The 17,250-nt window shown below is 47.7% G+C and overlaps 1 protein-coding gene across 1 annotated transcript in view; it reads right to left on the reverse strand.

The window, feature by feature from the left end:
* Positions 1–586: 586 nt before the first annotated feature.
* Positions 587–17,250, reverse strand: part of LOC106594825 (grainyhead-like protein 2 homolog) — a 44,797-nt gene continuing 28,133 nt past the window's right edge. Inside the window, exons 11-15 of the mRNA XM_045712139.1 lie at positions 17,191–17,228; positions 3,702–3,796; positions 3,185–3,270; positions 1,831–1,889; positions 587–1,591 (exon numbers count right to left, since the gene is read on the reverse strand). Coding sequence (XP_045568095.1) covers positions 1,477–1,591; positions 1,831–1,889; positions 3,185–3,270; positions 3,702–3,796; positions 17,191–17,228 — 393 coding nt within the window. The 3' untranslated portion in view covers positions 587–1,476. The remainder of the gene's footprint in view (positions 1,592–1,830; positions 1,890–3,184; positions 3,271–3,701; positions 3,797–17,190; positions 17,229–17,250) is intronic.

The raw sequence follows: 17,250 nt of genomic DNA on the forward strand, positions 1-17,250 counted from the left end.
GGGATATAGGGGTGGGGAGGAGGGATATAGGGGTGGGGAGGAGGGATATAGGGGTGGGGAGGAGGGATATAGGGGTGGGTCTGGGGAGGAGGGATATAGGGGTGGGGAGGAGGGATATAGGGGTGGGGAGGAGGGATATAGGGGTGGGGAGGAGGGATATAGGGGTGGGGAGGAGGGATATAGGGGTGGGGGATAGTGGGTCTGGGGAGGAGGGATATAGGGGTGGGGAGGAGGGATATAGGGGTGGGGAGGAGGGATATAGGGGTGGGGGATAGTGGGTCTGGGGAGGAGGGATATAGGGGTGGGGAGGAGGGTATAGGGGTGGGGAGGAGGGATATAGGGGTGGGGGGATATAGGGTGGGGATAGTGGGTCTGGGGAGGAGGGATATAGGGGTGGGGAGGAGTGATATAGGGGTGGGGAGGAGGGATATAGGGGTGGGGAGGAGGGATATAGGGGTGGGGAGGAGTGGGGAGGAGGGATATAGGGGTGGGGAGGAGGGATATAGGGGTGGGGAGGAGGGATATAGGGGTGGGGGGTAGGTGGGTATGGGGTGGGGAGGAGGGATATAGGGGTGGGGAGGAGGGATATAGGGGTGGGGAGGAGGGATATAGGGGTGGGGAGGAGGGATATAGGGGTGGGGGATAAGGGGTCACTACGTCGTCGTTTGTATCTGTATGTTTTTGTATCGTTGATAAAATATCCAATAAAATCTCCTATAAAACAATATGAATCAGTCTTGTTGAGTGCTTCTACGAGAACAGTTGTTGACTGGACTTTAAAAGCAGCAGGGCTTTGAAGCCTCAGCTTTAATGGGCTCTGTACCATTTGGGACTCTGCGTTTTGTTCGGCGTTACTTCCTCTCAGTCACAAGAGATGTAATTTCCTCTCAGTCACAGAGATGTCATTTCCTCTCAGTCACAAGAGATGTCATTTCCTCTCAGTCACAAGAGATGTCATTTCCTCTCAGTCACAAGAGATGTCATTTCCTCTCGGTCACAGAGATGTCATTTCCTCTCGGTCACAGAGATGTCATTTCCTCTCGGTCACAGAGATGTCATTTCCTCTCAGTCACAAGAGATGTCATTTCCTCTCAGTCACAAGAGATGTAATTTCCTCTCAGTCACAGAGATGTAATTTCCTCTCAGTCACAGAGATGTCATTTCCTCTCAGTCACAGAGATGTCAGGAGCCCAGGCGAGATGGGAGGTTGGGGGTGAGGATTACGTTCAGAAGGCACTAACTGGGAGGAAGCTAATGGAACCATGCTGGAGAGAGAGAGAGGCAGATCAGAGCCCCTAATGTCCCACTGGAGTCCCAGTCTCCACCAGCAGGGGGAGCTATTGGGGGGGGTTGAGCCGATTAACTACTGAACAACGCAGGTATCCCATCCACCGTCTGGAGCGGGAGCCTTGGCGTCCAGCATTGGCTCTGAGGTGTGGGTGCCGTCCAGTGAGGCCCCTACTCCCTCACGAAGGGTCAGATCTCTGCCAGCGTGACCCGGAAGCAGTCCGCTGACCTCTCGATGGACAGGGTGAAGGTGTCCTCGTTGGAATAGTGGTCTATGATACTGTCATTCATGTTCACCAGGATCCTGAGGGAGAGAAGAAAAAGGTTCTCATTTCATAAGAAAAAAAAATTACATTTAAAAAACATTTGTACAAGCATAGAGGAATGACTCGCCCTCTGTTGTTCTGGAACGACTCGCCCTCTGTTGTTCTGGAACGACTCACCCTCTGTTGTTCTGGAATGACTCACCCTCTGTTGTTCTGGAACGACTCACCCTCTGTTGTTCTGGAACGACTCACCCTCTGTTGTTCTGGAATGACTCACCCTCTGTTGTTCTGGTAGATCTTGGTATTCTCGCGGGGTACTCCATACTTCTCTGAGATCTGTGAAAACAGTTACAGAGGATGTCACGATACGTGGCCGGTTTTATTACAGTTATCCTGGTTTCCAGTGTATCAACACTGAACAGAAATATAAACACAACATGTAAAGTGTTGGTCTCATGTTTCATGAGCTGAAATAAAAGATCCCAGAAATGTCCCATAGAGTTATGGTATGGGCCCCATGGTGGAGGTGGGGTTATGGTATGGACCAGGCGTAAGCTACGGACAACGAAATCAACTGCATTTTATCCGATGGCAATTTGAATACGCAGAGATACCGTGATGAGATCCTGAGGCCCCGTTGTCGTGCCGTTCGTCCTCCTCCATCACCTCATGTTTCAGCATGATAATGCACGGCCCCCCATGTCACAAGGATCTGTACACAATTCCTGGAAGCTGAAAATGTCCCAGTTCTTCCATGGCCTGCATACTCACCAGACATGTCACCCATTGAGCATGTTTGGGATGCTCTGGATGTTCCAGTTCCCGCCAATATCCAGCAACCGCACAGCCATTGAAGAGGAGTGGGACGACATTCCATAGACCACATCTCCCGGGTGGCGCAGTGGTCTAAGGCTGTGCCACTACAGATCCTGGTTCGAGTCCAGGCTCTGTCGCAGCCGGCCGTGACCGGGAGACCCATGGGGCGGCGCACAATTTGCCCGGCGTCGTCCGGGTTAGGGGCGGGTTTGTCCGGCAGGGATGTTCTTGTCCCACCGCGCTCTAGCGACTCCTGTGGCGGGCCGGGCGCAGTGCACGCTGACACCATCACCAGGTGTACGGTGTTTCCTCCGACACATTGGTGCGGCCGGCTTCCGGGTTAAGCGGGCAGCGTTGTGTCAAGAAGCAGTGCGGCTTGGTTGGGTCGTGTTTCGGAGGACGCACTGCTCTCGACCTTCGCCTCTCCCGAGTCCGTACTGGAGTTGCAGCGATGGGACAAGACTGTAACTACCAATTGGATACCAGGACATATGGGAGAAAAATGAACAATAAAAACATTCCTCAGGCCCCAATCAACAGCCTGATCAACTCTATGCGAAGGAGATGTGTCGCGCCGCATGAGGCGAATGGTGGTCACACCAGATACTGACCGGTTTTCTGATCCACGCCCCCTACCTCATTATTAAGGTATCTCTGACCAACAGATTCATATCCTGTAATCCCAGTCATGTGAAATCCATAGATTACGGCCTAATTAATTAATTTCAATTGACTGATTTCCTGATATGAACTGTAACTCGGAAATATGTTTACTATTGTTGCGTGTTGCGATTATATTTTTTAGTTGTACTTACTGCTTCCAGCAAGGCCATCAGAGTGGGAGACTTCAACATCAGAGCATCAAACACCTCATCTGATTCCTTCCTCACATACAGCAGGACTGTAGACACGGGGAATAGAGAGGACGTATTATGGTCAATAAGGCTTGACACAGTTAGTTTGTTGATTTACAGAAAACCAATTCAGATGTCATTTGAGTAGGCTTGAAACAAACATGGACATTTTCTTTATTACAGGAGACGTGACTGATGTTCCCTGTAGAGAGGAGACGTGACTGATGTTCCCTGCAGAGAGGAGACGTGACTGATGTTCCCTGCAGAGAGGAGACGTGACTGATGTTCCCTGCAGAGAGGAGACGTGACTGATGTTCCCTGTAGAGAGGAGACGTGACTGATGTTCCCTGTAGAGAGGAGACGTGACTGATGTTCCCTGTAGAGAGGAGACGTGACTGATGTTCCCTGTAGACAGGGAGACGTGACTGATGTTCCCTGTAGACAGGGAGACGTGACTGTCGTTATGACAACCACCCACCTCTCTTCCGGGTTTCTGGTTTGAAGTGTTTGGCAGGAGGAGGCGAACAGACGTGCTCCTCATCAGGCCGTGCCACCCTCTTCATCGCGACGCCCCTGAAACACAGGAAGACATCAACAGTGGGAACGAACAGCCAACAGGATAGGATAGGATAATAGGATCCCATTTAAGGGTTTTAAACAGCAGCCAAATCCAGCAGCTCTAACTCCTCATCAGTCCTTTAAACGCTGTAAATGCAGACCAACTAGTGAGAAATAGTCACAGCATTGAGGAGGATTTCATTACACGCTGTTTTAAATAGAGACCTACATCAGAACGTGGCCATTATGTCACCATGGAAACGTGGCCATTACGTCTCCATGGAAACACACGGCAGCTTATCGAAGCAGCCACTGGAATGTGTGGATTTGATATTTCTCCTACCCTCTCTATCCAACCCTCTCTCTCTACCCTCTCTCCTGCCCTCTCTCCTGCCCTCTCTCCGACCCTCTCTTCTACCCTCTCTATCCAACCCTCTCTCCTACCCTCTCTCCAACCCCTCTCTCCTACCCCTCTCTCCTACCCCTCTCTCCTACCCCCTCTCCTACCCTTCTCTCATACTCTCCTTCTCCTACCCTCTCCTACCCTCTCTCCTACCTTCTCTGCTACCCTCTCTGCTACACTTCTCTCCAACCCTCCTCACTACTACCCTTCTCTCCTACCCTCTCTCCTACCCTCCTCTCTCCTACCCTCTCCTACCCTCCTCTCTCCTACCCTTCTCCTTTCTACCTTCTCTCCTACCCTCTCTCCTACCCTCCCTCCAACCCTCTCTCCTGCCCTCTCTCCTACCCTCTCCCCTACCCTCCTCTCTTCTACCCTCCTCTCTTCTACCCTCTCTCCAACCCTCCTCTCTCCTACCCTCTACTACCCTCCTCTCTCCTACCCTTCTCTCCTACCTTCTCTCCTACCCTCTCTCCTACCCTCTCTACTACCCTCTCTACTACCCTCTCTCCTACCCTCTCTCCAACCCTCTCTCCTACCCTCTCTCCAACGCTCTCTCCTACCCTCTCTTCTGCCCTCTCTCCTACCCTCTCCTACCCTCCTCTCTCCTACCCTCTCTCATACCCTCTCTCCTGCCCTCTCTCCTACCCTCCTCTCTCCTACCCTCTCCTACCCTCCTCTCTCCTACCCTCTCTCCAACCCTCTCTCCTGCCCTCTCTCCTACCCTCTCTCATACCCTCCTCTCTCCTACCCTCTCTCCTACCCTCCTCTCTCCTACCCTCCTCTCTTCTACCCTCTCCTACCCTCCTCTCTTCTACCCTCTCTCCTACCCTCCTCTCTCCTACCCTCCTCTCTTCTACCCTCTCCTACCCTCCTCTCTTCTACCCTACCCTCCTCTCTTCTACCCTCTCCTACCCTCCTCTCTTCTACCCTCTCTCCAACCCTCTCTCCTACCCTCCTCCAACCCTCTCTCCTACCCTCCTCTCTCTCCTACCCTCCTCTCTTCTACCCTCCCTCCAACCCTCTCTCCTACCCTCCTCTCTCCTACCCTCCTCTCTCCTACCCTCCTCTCTTCTACCCTCTCTCCAACCCTCTCTCCTGCCCTCTCTCCTACCCTCTCTCCTACCCTCCTCTCTCCTACCCTCCTCTCTTCTACCCTCCCTCCAACCCTCTCTCCTACCCTCCTCTCTCCTACCCTCCTCTTTTCTACCCTCTCTCCAACCCTCTCTCCTGCCCTCTCTCCTACCCTCTCTCCTACCCTCCTCTCCCCTACCCTCCTCTCTTCTACCCTCTCTTCTACCCTCTCTCCTACCCTCCTCTCTCCTACCCTCTCCCCTACCCTCCTCTCTTCTACCCTCTCTCCTACCCTCTCTCCAACCCTCTCTTCTACATGAAATCTTATTAAAATGTGTTCGTGTACAACCCCAGGAAGACTACGACACCTGTTTTTAATATTTTCTGTCAAGCGAGCACTTAGACATGGTCATTTTAAACTTTTCATAAATTCATAGAGTGTTTGGGAATGACGTAGAGTAAGGTTTTGTGAATGTAGAGTGAGAAAGTGGTCGTGCGTTTGGACAATTAAGACACTGCAGTAAATAAACCTTAATAAAAATATCTGTCTTGTCCAGGACCGGAGTCTACTGCAGACCGGTGGTTCATAGCCAATCAGAGCTACAGTAGGTCTATATGCAAATTAGCCATATGCCACACAAGCCTGTCATCATTCACTATGAACTGGACTGTGTGTTTACAGGCAGTAGGACCTGCCATCATTCACTATGAACTGGACTGTGTGTTTACAGGCAGTAGGACCTGTCATCATTCACTATGAACTGGACTGTGTGTTTACAGGCAGTAGGACCTGCCATCATTCACTATGAACTGGACTGTGTGTTTACAGGCAGTAGGACCTGCCATCATTCACTATGAACTGGACTGTGTGTTTACAGGCAGTAGGACCTGCCATCATTCACTATGAACTGGACTGTGTGTTTACAGGCAGTAGGACCTGCCATCATTCACTATGAACTGGACTGTGTGTTTACAGTAGGACCTGCCATCATTCACTATGAACTGGACTGTGTGTTTACAGTAGGACCTGTCATCATTCACTATGAACTGGACTGTGTTTACAGGCAGTAGGACCTGTTATCATTCACTATGAACTGGACTGTGTGTTTACAGGCAGTAGGACCTGCCATCATTCACTATGAACTGGACTGTGTGTTTACAGGCAGTAGGACCTGCCATCATTCACTATGAACTGGACTGTGTGTTTACAGGCAGTAGGGCCTGTCATAATTCACTATGAACTGGACTGTGTGTTTACAGGCAGTAGGGCCTGTCATAATTCACTATGAACTGGACTGTGTTTACAGGCAGTAGGACCTGCCATCATTCACTATGAACTGGACTGTGTTTACAGGCAGTAGGACCTGTTATCATTCACTATGAACTGGACTGTGTGTTTACAGGCAGTAGGACCTGCCATCATTCACTATGAACTGGACTGTGTGTTTACAGGCAGTAGGGCCTGTCATAATTCACTATGAACTGGACTGTGTGTTTACAGGCAGTAGGACCTGCCATCATTCACTATGAACTGGACTGTGTGTTTACAGGCAGTAGGACCTGCCATCATTCACTATGAACTGGACTGTGTGTTTACAGGCAGTAGGACCTGCCATCATTCACTATGAACTGGACTGTGTGTTTACAGGCAGTAGGACCTGTTATCATTCACTATGAACTGGACTTGTGTTTACAGGCAGTAGGACCTGCCATCATTCACTATGAACTGGACTGTGTTTACAGGCAGTAGGACCTGCCATCATTCACTATGAACTGGACTGTGTGTTTACAGGCAGTAGGACCTGCCATCATTCACTATGAACTGGACTGTGTGTTTACAGTAGGACCTGCCATCATTCACTATGAACTGGACTGTGTGTTTACAGTAGGACCTGTCATCATTCACTATGAACTGGACTGTGTTTACAGGCAGTAGGACCTGTTATCATTCACTATGAACTGGACTGTGTGTTTACAGGCAGTAGGACCTGCCATCATTCACTATGAACTGGACTGTGTGTTTACAGGCAGTAGGACCTGCCATCATTCACTATGAACTGGACTGTGTGTTTACAGGCAGTAGGACCTGTCATCATTCACTATGAACTGGACTGTGTGTTTACAGGCAGTAGGACCTGCCATCATTCACTATGAACTGGACTGTGTGTTTACAGGCAGTAGGACCTGCCATCATTCACTATGAACTGGACTGTGTGTTTACAGGCAGTAGGACCTGCCATCATTCACTATGAACTGGACTGTGTGTTTACAGTAGGACCTGCCATCATTCACTATGAACTGGACTGTGTGTTTACAGTAGGACCTGTCATCATTCACTATGAACTGGACTGTGTTTACAGGCAGTAGGACCTGTTATCATTCACTATGAACTGGACTGTGTGTTTACAGGCAGTAGGACCTGCCATCATTCACTATGAACTGGACTGTGTGTTTACAGGCAGTAGGACCTGCCATCATTCACTATGAACTGGACTGTGTGTTTACAGTAGGACCTGTCATCATTCACTATGAACTGGACTGTGTGTTTACAGGCAGTAGGACCTGTTATCATTCACTATGAACTGGACTGTGTGTTTACAGGCAGTAGGACCTGCCATCATTCACTATGAACTGGACTGTGTGTTTACAGGCAGTAGGGCCTGTCATAATTCACTATGAACTGGACTGTGTGTTTACAGGCAGTAGGGCCTGTCATAATTCACTATGAACTGGACTGTGTTTACAGGCAGTAGGACCTGCCATCATTCACTATGAACTGGACTGTGTTTACAGGCAGTAGGACCTGTTATCATTCACTATGAACTGGACTGTGTGTTTACAGGCAGTAGGACCTGCCATCATTCACTATGAACTGGACTGTGTGTTTACAGGCAGTAGGGCCTGTCATAATTCACTATGAACTGGACTGTGTGTTTACAGGCAGTAGGACCTGCCATCATTCACTATGAACTGGACTGTGTGTTTACAGGCAGTAGGACCTGCCATCATTCACTATGAACTGGACTGTGTGTTTACAGGCAGTAGGACCTGCCATCATTCACTATGAACTGGACTGTGTGTTTACAGGCAGTAGGACCTGTTATCATTCACTATGAACTGGACTGTGTGTTTACAGGCAGTAGGACCTGCCATCATTCACTATGAACTGGACTGTGTTTACAGGCAGTAGGACCTGCCATCATTCACTATGAACTGGACTGTGTGTTTACAGGCAGTAGGACCTGCCATCATTCACTATGAACTGGACTGTGTGTTTACAGTAGGACCTGCCATCATTCACTATGAACTGGACTGTGTGTTTACAGTAGGACCTGTCATCATTCACTATGAACTGGACTGTGTTTACAGGCAGTAGGACCTGTTATCATTCACTATGAACTGGACTGTGTGTTTACAGGCAGTAGGACCTGCCATCATTCACTATGAACTGGACTGTGTGTTTACAGGCAGTAGGACCTGCCATCATTCACTATGAACTGGACTGTGTGTTTACAGTAGGACCTGTCATCATTCACTATGAACTGGACTGTGTGTTTACAGGCAGTAGGACCTGTTATCATTCACTATGAACTGGACTGTGTGTTTACAGGCAGTAGGACCTGCCATCATTCACTATGAACTGGACTGTGTGTTTACAGGCAGTAGGGCCTGTCATAATTCACTATGAACTGGACTGTGTGTTTACAGGCAGTAGGGCCTGTCATAATTCACTATGAACTGGACTGTGTTTACAGGGAGTAGGACCTGCCATCATTCACTATGAACTGGACTGTGTTTACAGGCAGTAGGACCTGTTATCATTCACTATGAACTGGACTGTGTGTTTACAGGCAGTAGGACCTGCCATCATTCACTATGAACTGGACTGTGTGTTTACAGGCAGTAGGGCCTGTCATAATTCACTATGAACTGGACTGTGTGTTTACAGGCAGTAGGACCTGCCATCATTCACTATGAACTGGACTGTGTGTTTACAGGCAGTAGGACCTGCCATCATTCACTATGAACTGGACTGTGTGTTTACAGGCAGTAGGACCTGCCATCATTCACTATGAACTGGACTGTGTGTTTACAGGCAGTAGGACCTGTTATCATTCACTATGAACTGGACTGTGTGTTTACAGGCAGTAGGACCTGCCATCATTCACTATGAACTGGACTGTGTTTACAGGCAGTAGGACCTGCCATCATTCACTATGAACTGGACTGTGTGTTTACAGTAGGACCTGCCATCATTCACTATGAACTGGACTGTGTGTTTACAGACAGTAGGGCCTGCCATCATTCACTATGAACTGGACTGTGTTTACAGGCAGTAGGACCTGCCATCATTCACTATGAACTGGACTGTGTGTTTACAGTAGAGTAGCCAGTCTTACTGTATGGTGTATTACAGTAGAGTAGCCAGTCTTACTGTATGGTGTATTACAGTAGAGTAGCCAGTCTTACTGTATGGTGTATTACAGTAGAGTAGCCAGCCTTACTGTATGGTGTATTACAGTAGAGTAGCCAGCCTTACAGTATGGTGTCTTACAGTAGAGTAGCCAGTCTTACTGTATGGTGTCTTATAGTAGAGTAGCCAGTCTTACTGTATGGTGTATTACAGTAGAGTAGCCAGCCTTACTGTATGGTGTATTACAGTAGAGTAGCAAGTCTTACTGTATGGTGTATTACAGTAGAGTAGTCAGCCTTACTGTATGGTGTATTACAGTAGAGTAGCAAGTCTTACTGTATGGTGTATTACAGTAGAGTAGCAAGTCTTACTGTATGGTGTATTACAGTAGAGTAGCCAGTCTTACTGTATGGTGTATTACAGTAGAGTAGCCAGTCTTACTGTATGGTGTATTACAGTAGAGTAGCCAGCCTTATAGTAGAGTAGCCAGTCTTACTGTATGGTGTATTACAGTAGAGTAGCCAGTCTTACTGTATGGTGTATTACAGTAGAGTAGCCAGCCTTACTGTATGGTGTATTACAGTAGAGTAGCCAGTCTTACTGTATGGTGTATTACAGTAGAGTAGCCAGCCTTACTGTATGGTGTATTACAGTAGAGTAGCCTGCCTTACTGTATGGTGTATTACAGTAGAGTAGCCAGTCTTACTGTATGGTGTATTACAGTAGAGTAGCCAGCCTTACTGTATGGTGTATTACAGTAGAGTAGCCAGCCTTACTGTATGGTGTATTACAGTAGAGTAGCCAGTCTGCATGGTGTATTACAGTAGAGTAGCCAGTCTTACTGTATGGTGTATTACAGTAGAGTAGCCAGTCTTACTGTATGGTGTATTACAGTAGAGTAGCCAGTCTTACTGTATGGTGTATTATAGTAGCCAGTCTTACTGTATGGTGTATTACAGTAGAGTAGCCAGTCTTACTGTATGGTGTATTATAGTAGAGTAGCCAGTCTTACTGTATGGTGTATTACAGTAGAGTAGCCAGCCTTACTGTATGGTGTATTACAGTAGAGTAGCCAGTCTTACTGTATGGTGTATTACAGTAGAGTAGCCTGCCTTACTGTATGGTGTATTACAGTAGAGTAGCCAGCCTTACTGTATGGTGTATTACAGTAGAGTAGCCAGTCTTACTGTATGGTGTATTACAGTAGCTAGCCTTACTGTATGGTGTATTACAGTAGAGTAGCCAGTCTTACTGTATGGTGTATTACAGTAGAGTAGCCAGTCTTACTGTATGGTGTATTACAGTAGAGTAGCCAGTCTTACTGTATGGTGTATTTCAGTAGAGTAGCCAGTCTTACTGTATGGTGTATTTCAGTAGAGTAGCCAGTCTTACTGTATGGTGTATTATAGTAGCCAGTCTTACTGTATGGTGTATTACAGTAGAGTAGCCAGCCTTACTGTATGGTGTATTACAGTAGAGTAGCCAGTCTTACTGTATGGTGTATTACAGTAGAGTAGCCAGCCTTACTGTATGGTGTATTATAGTAGAGTAGCCAGTCTTACTGTATGGTGTATTACTGTGGTATTCTGGGCGCAGTAACTGCAGTAGACTGTGGTATTCTGGATGCAGTAACTGCAGTAGACTGTGGTATTCTGGACGCAGTAACTGCAGTAAAACTGTGGTATTCTGGACGCAGTAACTGCAGTAGACTGTGGTATTCTGGACGCAGTAACTGCAGTAAAACTGTGGTATTCTGGACGCAGTAACTGCAGTAGACTGTGGTATTCTGGACGCAGTAACTGCAGTAGACTGTGGTATTCTGGACGCAGTAATTGCAGTAGACTGTGGTATTCTGGACGCAGTAATTGCAGTAGACTGTGGTATTCTGGACGCAGTAACTGCAGTAGACTGTGGTATTCTGGACGCAGTAACTGCAGTAGACCATGGTATTCTGGACGCAGTAACTGCAGTAGACTGGTATTCTGGACGCAGTAACTGCAGTAGACTGTGGTATTCTGGACGCAGTAACTGCAGTAAAACTGTGGTATTCTGGATGCAGTAACTGCAGTAAAACTGTGGTATTCTGGACGCAGTAATTGCAGTAGACTGTGGTATTCTGGGCGCAGTAACTGCAGTCGACTGTGGTATTCTGGACGCAGTAACTGCAGTAGACCATGGTATTCTGGACGCAGTAACTGCAGTAAACTGGTATTCTGGACGCAGTAACTGCAGTAGACCATGGTATTCTGGAAGCAGTAACTACAGTAGACTGGTATTCTGGACGCAGTAACTGCAGTAGACTGTGGTGTTCTGGACGCAGTAACTGCAGTAGACTGTGGTATTCTGGACGCAGTAACTGCAGTAGACTGGTATTCTGGACGCAGTAACTGCAGTAGACTGTGGTGTTCTGGACGCAGTAACTGCAGTAGACTGTGGTATTCTGGACGCAGTAACTGCAGTAGACTGGTATTCTGGACGCAGTAACTGCAGTAGACTGTGGTGTTCTGGACGCAGTAACTGCAGTAGACTGGTATTCTGGACGCAGTAATTGCAGTAGACTGTGGTATTCTGGACGCAGTAACTGCAGTAGACTGTGGTATTCTGGACGCAGTAACTGCAGTAGACTGTGGTATTCTGGACGCAGTAACTGCAGTAGACTGGTATTCTGGACGCAGTAACTGCGGTAGAATGTGGTATTCTGGACGCAGTAACTGTAGTAGACTGTGGTATTCTGGACGCAGTAACTGCAGTCGACTGTGGTATTCTGGGCGCAGTAACTGCAGTAGACTGTGGTATTCTGGATGCAGTAACTGCAGTAAAACTGTGGTATTCTGGACGCAGTAACTGCAGTAGACTGTGGTATTCTGGACGCAGTAACTGCAGTAAACTGTGGTATTCTGGACGCAGTAACTGCAGTAGACCATGGTATTCTGGACGCAGTAACTGCAGTAGACTGGTATTCTGGACGCAGTAACTGCAGTAGACTGTGGTATTCTGGACGCAGTAACTGCAGTAGACTGTGGTATTCTGGACGCAGTAACTGTAGTAGACTGTGGTATTCTGGACGCAGTAACTGCAGTCGACTGTGGTATTCAGGGCGCAGTAACTGCAGTAGACTGTGGTATTCTGGATGCAGTAACTGCAGTAAAACTGTGGTATTCTGGACGCAGTAACTGCAGTAGACTGTGGTATTCTGGACGCAGTAACTGCAGTAGACTGTGGTATTCTGGATGCAGTAACTGCAGTAGACTGGTATTCTGGACGCAGTAACTGCAGTAAACTGTGGTATTCTGGACGCAGTAACTGCAGTCGACTGTGGTATTCTGGGCGCAGTAACTGCAGTAAACTGTGGTATTCTGGACGCAGTAATTGCAGTAGACTGTGGTATTCTGGACGCAGTAATTGCAGTAGACTGTGGTATTCTGGATGCAGTAACTGCAGTAGACTGTGGTATTCTGGACGCAGTAATTGCAGTAGACTGTGGTATTCTGGATGCAGTAACTGCAGTAGACTGGTATTCTGGACGTAGTAACTGCAGTAGACTGTGGTATTCTGGACGCAGTAACTGCAGTAGACTGTGGTATTCTGGACGCAGTAACTGCAGTAAACTGTGGTATTCTGGACGCAGTAATTGCAGTAGACTGGTATTCTGGACGCAGTAACTGCAGTAAACTGTGGTATTCTGGACGCAGTAATTGCAGCGTTCTACAGTTGAACTGCTGTAACTGCAACCTTTTTTCGTAAGGGTGAAGTTGAATTCACCTGCACTTACCCTTCCCTCTCCATCTATACAGCTACACTTACCCTTCCCTCTCCATCTATACAGCTACACTTACCCTTCCCTCTCCATCTATACAGCTACACTTACCCTTCCCTCTCCATCTATACAGCTACACTTACCCTTCCCTCTCCATCTATACAGCTACACTTACCCTTCCCTCTCCATCTATACAGCTACACTTACCCTTCCCTCTCCATCTATACAGCTACACTTACCCTTCCCTTCCCATCTATACAGCTACACTTACCCTTCCCTCTCCATCTATACAGCTACACTTACCCTTCCCTCTCCATCTATACAGCTACACTTACCCTTCCCTCTCCATCTAAACAGCTACACTTACCCTTCCCTCTCTATTAGAACTATACAGCTACACTTACCCTTCCCTCTCCATCTATACAGCTACACTTACCCTTCCCTCTCCATCTATACAGCTACACTTACCCTTCCCTCTCCATCTATACAGCTACACTTACCCTTCCCTCCCCATCTATACAGCTACACTTACCCTTCCCATCTATACAGCTACACTTACCCTTCCCTCTCCATCTATACAGCTACACTTACCCTTCCCTCTCCATCTATACAGCTACACTTACCCTTCCCTCTCCATCTATACAGCTACACTTACCCTTCCCTCTCTATTAGAACTATACAGCTACACTTACCCTTCCCTCTCCATCTATACAGCTACACTTACCCTTCCCTCTCCATCTATACAGCTACACTTACCCTTCCCTCTCCAACTATACAGCTACACTTACCCTTCCCATCTATACAGCTACACTTACCCTTCCCTCTCCATCTATACAGCTACACTTACCCTTCCCTCTCCATCTAAACAGCTACACTTACCCTTCCCTCTCCATCTATACAGCTACACTTACCCTTCCCTCTCCAACTATACAGCTACACTTACCCTTCCCTCTCCATCTAAACAGCTACACTTACCCTTCCCTCTCCATCTATACAGCTACACTTACCCTTCCCTCTCCATCTATACAGCTACACTTACCCTTCCCTCTCCATCTATACAGCTACACTTACCCTTCCCTCTCCAACTATACAGCTACACTTACCCTTCCCTCTCCATCTATACAGCTACACTTACCCTTCCCTCTCCATCTATACAGCTACACTTACCCTTCCCTCTATTAGAACTATACAGCTACAATTACCCTTCCCTCTCCATCTATACAGCTACACTTACCCTTCCCTCTCCATCTATACAGCTACACTTACCCTTCCCTCTCCAACTATACAGCTACACTTACCCTTCCCTCTCCATCTATACAGCTACACTTACCCTTCCCTCCCCATCTATACAGCTACACTTACCCTTCCCATCTATACAGCTACACTTACCCTTCCCTCTCCATCTATACAGCTACACTTACCCTTCCCTCTCCATCTATACAGCTACACTTACCCTTCCCTCTATTAGAACTATACAGCTACAATTACCCTTCCCTCTCCATCTATACAGCTACACTTACCCTTCCCTCTCCATCTATACAGCTACACTTACCCTTCCCTCTCCATCTAAACAGCTACACTTACCCTTCCCTCTCCATCTATACAGCTACACTTACCCTTCCCTCTCCATCTATACAGCTACACTTACCCTTCCCTCTCCATCTATACAGCTACACTTACCCTTCCCTCTCCATCTATACAGCTACACTTACCCTTCCCTCTCCATCTATACAGCTACACTTACCCTTCCCTCCCCATCTATACAGCTACACTTACCCTTCCCTCCCCATCTATACAGCTACACTTACCCTTCCCTCCCCATCTATACAGCTACACTTACCCTTCCCTCTCCATCTAAACAGCTACACTTACCCTTCCCTCCACCATCTATACAGCTACACTTACCCTTCCCTCTCCATCTATACAGCTACACTTACCCTTCCTCTCCATCTATACAGCTACACTTACCCTTCCCTCTCCATCTATACAGCTACACTTACCCTTCCCTCTCCATCTATACAGCTACACTTACCCTTCCCTCTCCATCTATACAGCTACACTTACCCTTCCCTCTCCATCTATACAGCTACACTTACCCTTCCCTCTCCATCTATACAGCTACACTTACCCTTCCCTCTCCATCTATACAGCTACACTTACCCTTCCCTCTCCATCTATACAGCTACACTTACCCTTCCCTCTCCATCTATACAGCTACACTTACCCTTCCCTCTCCATCTATACAGCTACACTTACCCTTCCCTCTCCATCTATACAGCTACACTTACCCTTCCCTCTCCATCTATACAGCTACACTTACCCTTCCCTCTCCATCTATACAGCTACACTTACCCTTCCCTCTCCATCTATACAGCTACACTTACCCTTCCCTCTCCATCTATACAGCTACACTTACCCTTCCCTCCCCATCTATACAGCTACACTTACCCTTCCCTCTCCATCTATACAGCTACACTTACCCTTCCCTCTCCATCTATACAGCTACACTTACCCTTCCCTCCCCATCTATACAGCTACACTTACCCTTCCCTCTCCATCTATACAGCTACACTTACCCTTCCCTCCCCATCTATACAGCTACACTTACCCTTCCCTCCCCATCTATACAGCTACACTTACCCTTCCCATCTATACAGCTACACTTACCCTTCCCTCTCCATCTATACAGCTACACTTACCCTTCCCTCTCCATCTATACAGCTACACTTACCCTTCCCTCTCCATCTATACAGCTACACTTACCCTTCCCTCCCCATCTATACAGCTACACTTACCCTTCCCTCTCCATCTATACAGCTACACTTACCCTTCCCTCTCCATCTATACAGCTACACTTACCCTTCCCTCTCCATCTATACAGCTACACTTACCCTTCCCTCTCCATCTATACAGCTACACTTACCCTTCCCTCTATTAGAACTATACAGCTACACTTACCCTTCCCTCTCCATCTATACAGCTACACTTACCCTTCCCTCCCTATTAGAACTATACAGCTACACTTACCCTTCCCTCCCCATCTATACAGCTACACTTACCCTTCCCTCTCCATCTATACAGCTACACTTACCCTTCCCTCTCCATCTATACAGCTACACTTACCCTTCCCTCTCCATCTATACAGCTACACTTACCCTTCCCTCTCCATCTATACAGCTACACTTACCCTTCCCTCTCCATCTATACAGCTACACTTACCCTTCCCATCTATACAGCTACACTTACCCTTCCCTCTCCATCTATACAGCTACACTTACCCTTCCCTCCCCATCTATACAGCTACACTTACCCTTCCCTCTCCATCTATACAGCTACACTTACCCTTCCCTCTATTAGAACTATACAGCTACACTTACCCTTCCCTCTCCATCTATACAGCTACACTTACCCTTCCCTCTCCATCTATACAGCTACACTTACCCTTCCCTGTCCATCTATACAGCTACACTTACCCTTCCCTCCCCATCTATACAGCTACACTTACCCTTCCCTCTCCATCTATACAGCTACACTTACCCTTCCCTCTCCATCTATACAGCTACACTTACCCTTCCCTCTCCATCTATACAGCTACACTTACCCTTCCCTCCCCATCTATACAGCTACACTTACCCTTCCCTCCCCATCTATACAGCTACACTTACCCTTCCCTCTCCATCTATACAGCTACACTTACCCTTCCCTCTATTAGAACTATACAGCTACACTTACCCTTCCCTCTCCATCTATACAGCTACACTTACCCTTCCCTCTCCATCTCCTCTGTGTTGAAGGCAAAGACCTAGGGGTGGACAACACAGACA

The sequence above is a fragment of the Salmo salar genome, unplaced genomic scaffold, assembly GCF_905237065.1.
Source record: "Salmo salar unplaced genomic scaffold, Ssal_v3.1, whole genome shotgun sequence".
Classification (NCBI taxonomy): Eukaryota; Metazoa; Chordata; class Actinopteri; order Salmoniformes; family Salmonidae; genus Salmo; species Salmo salar.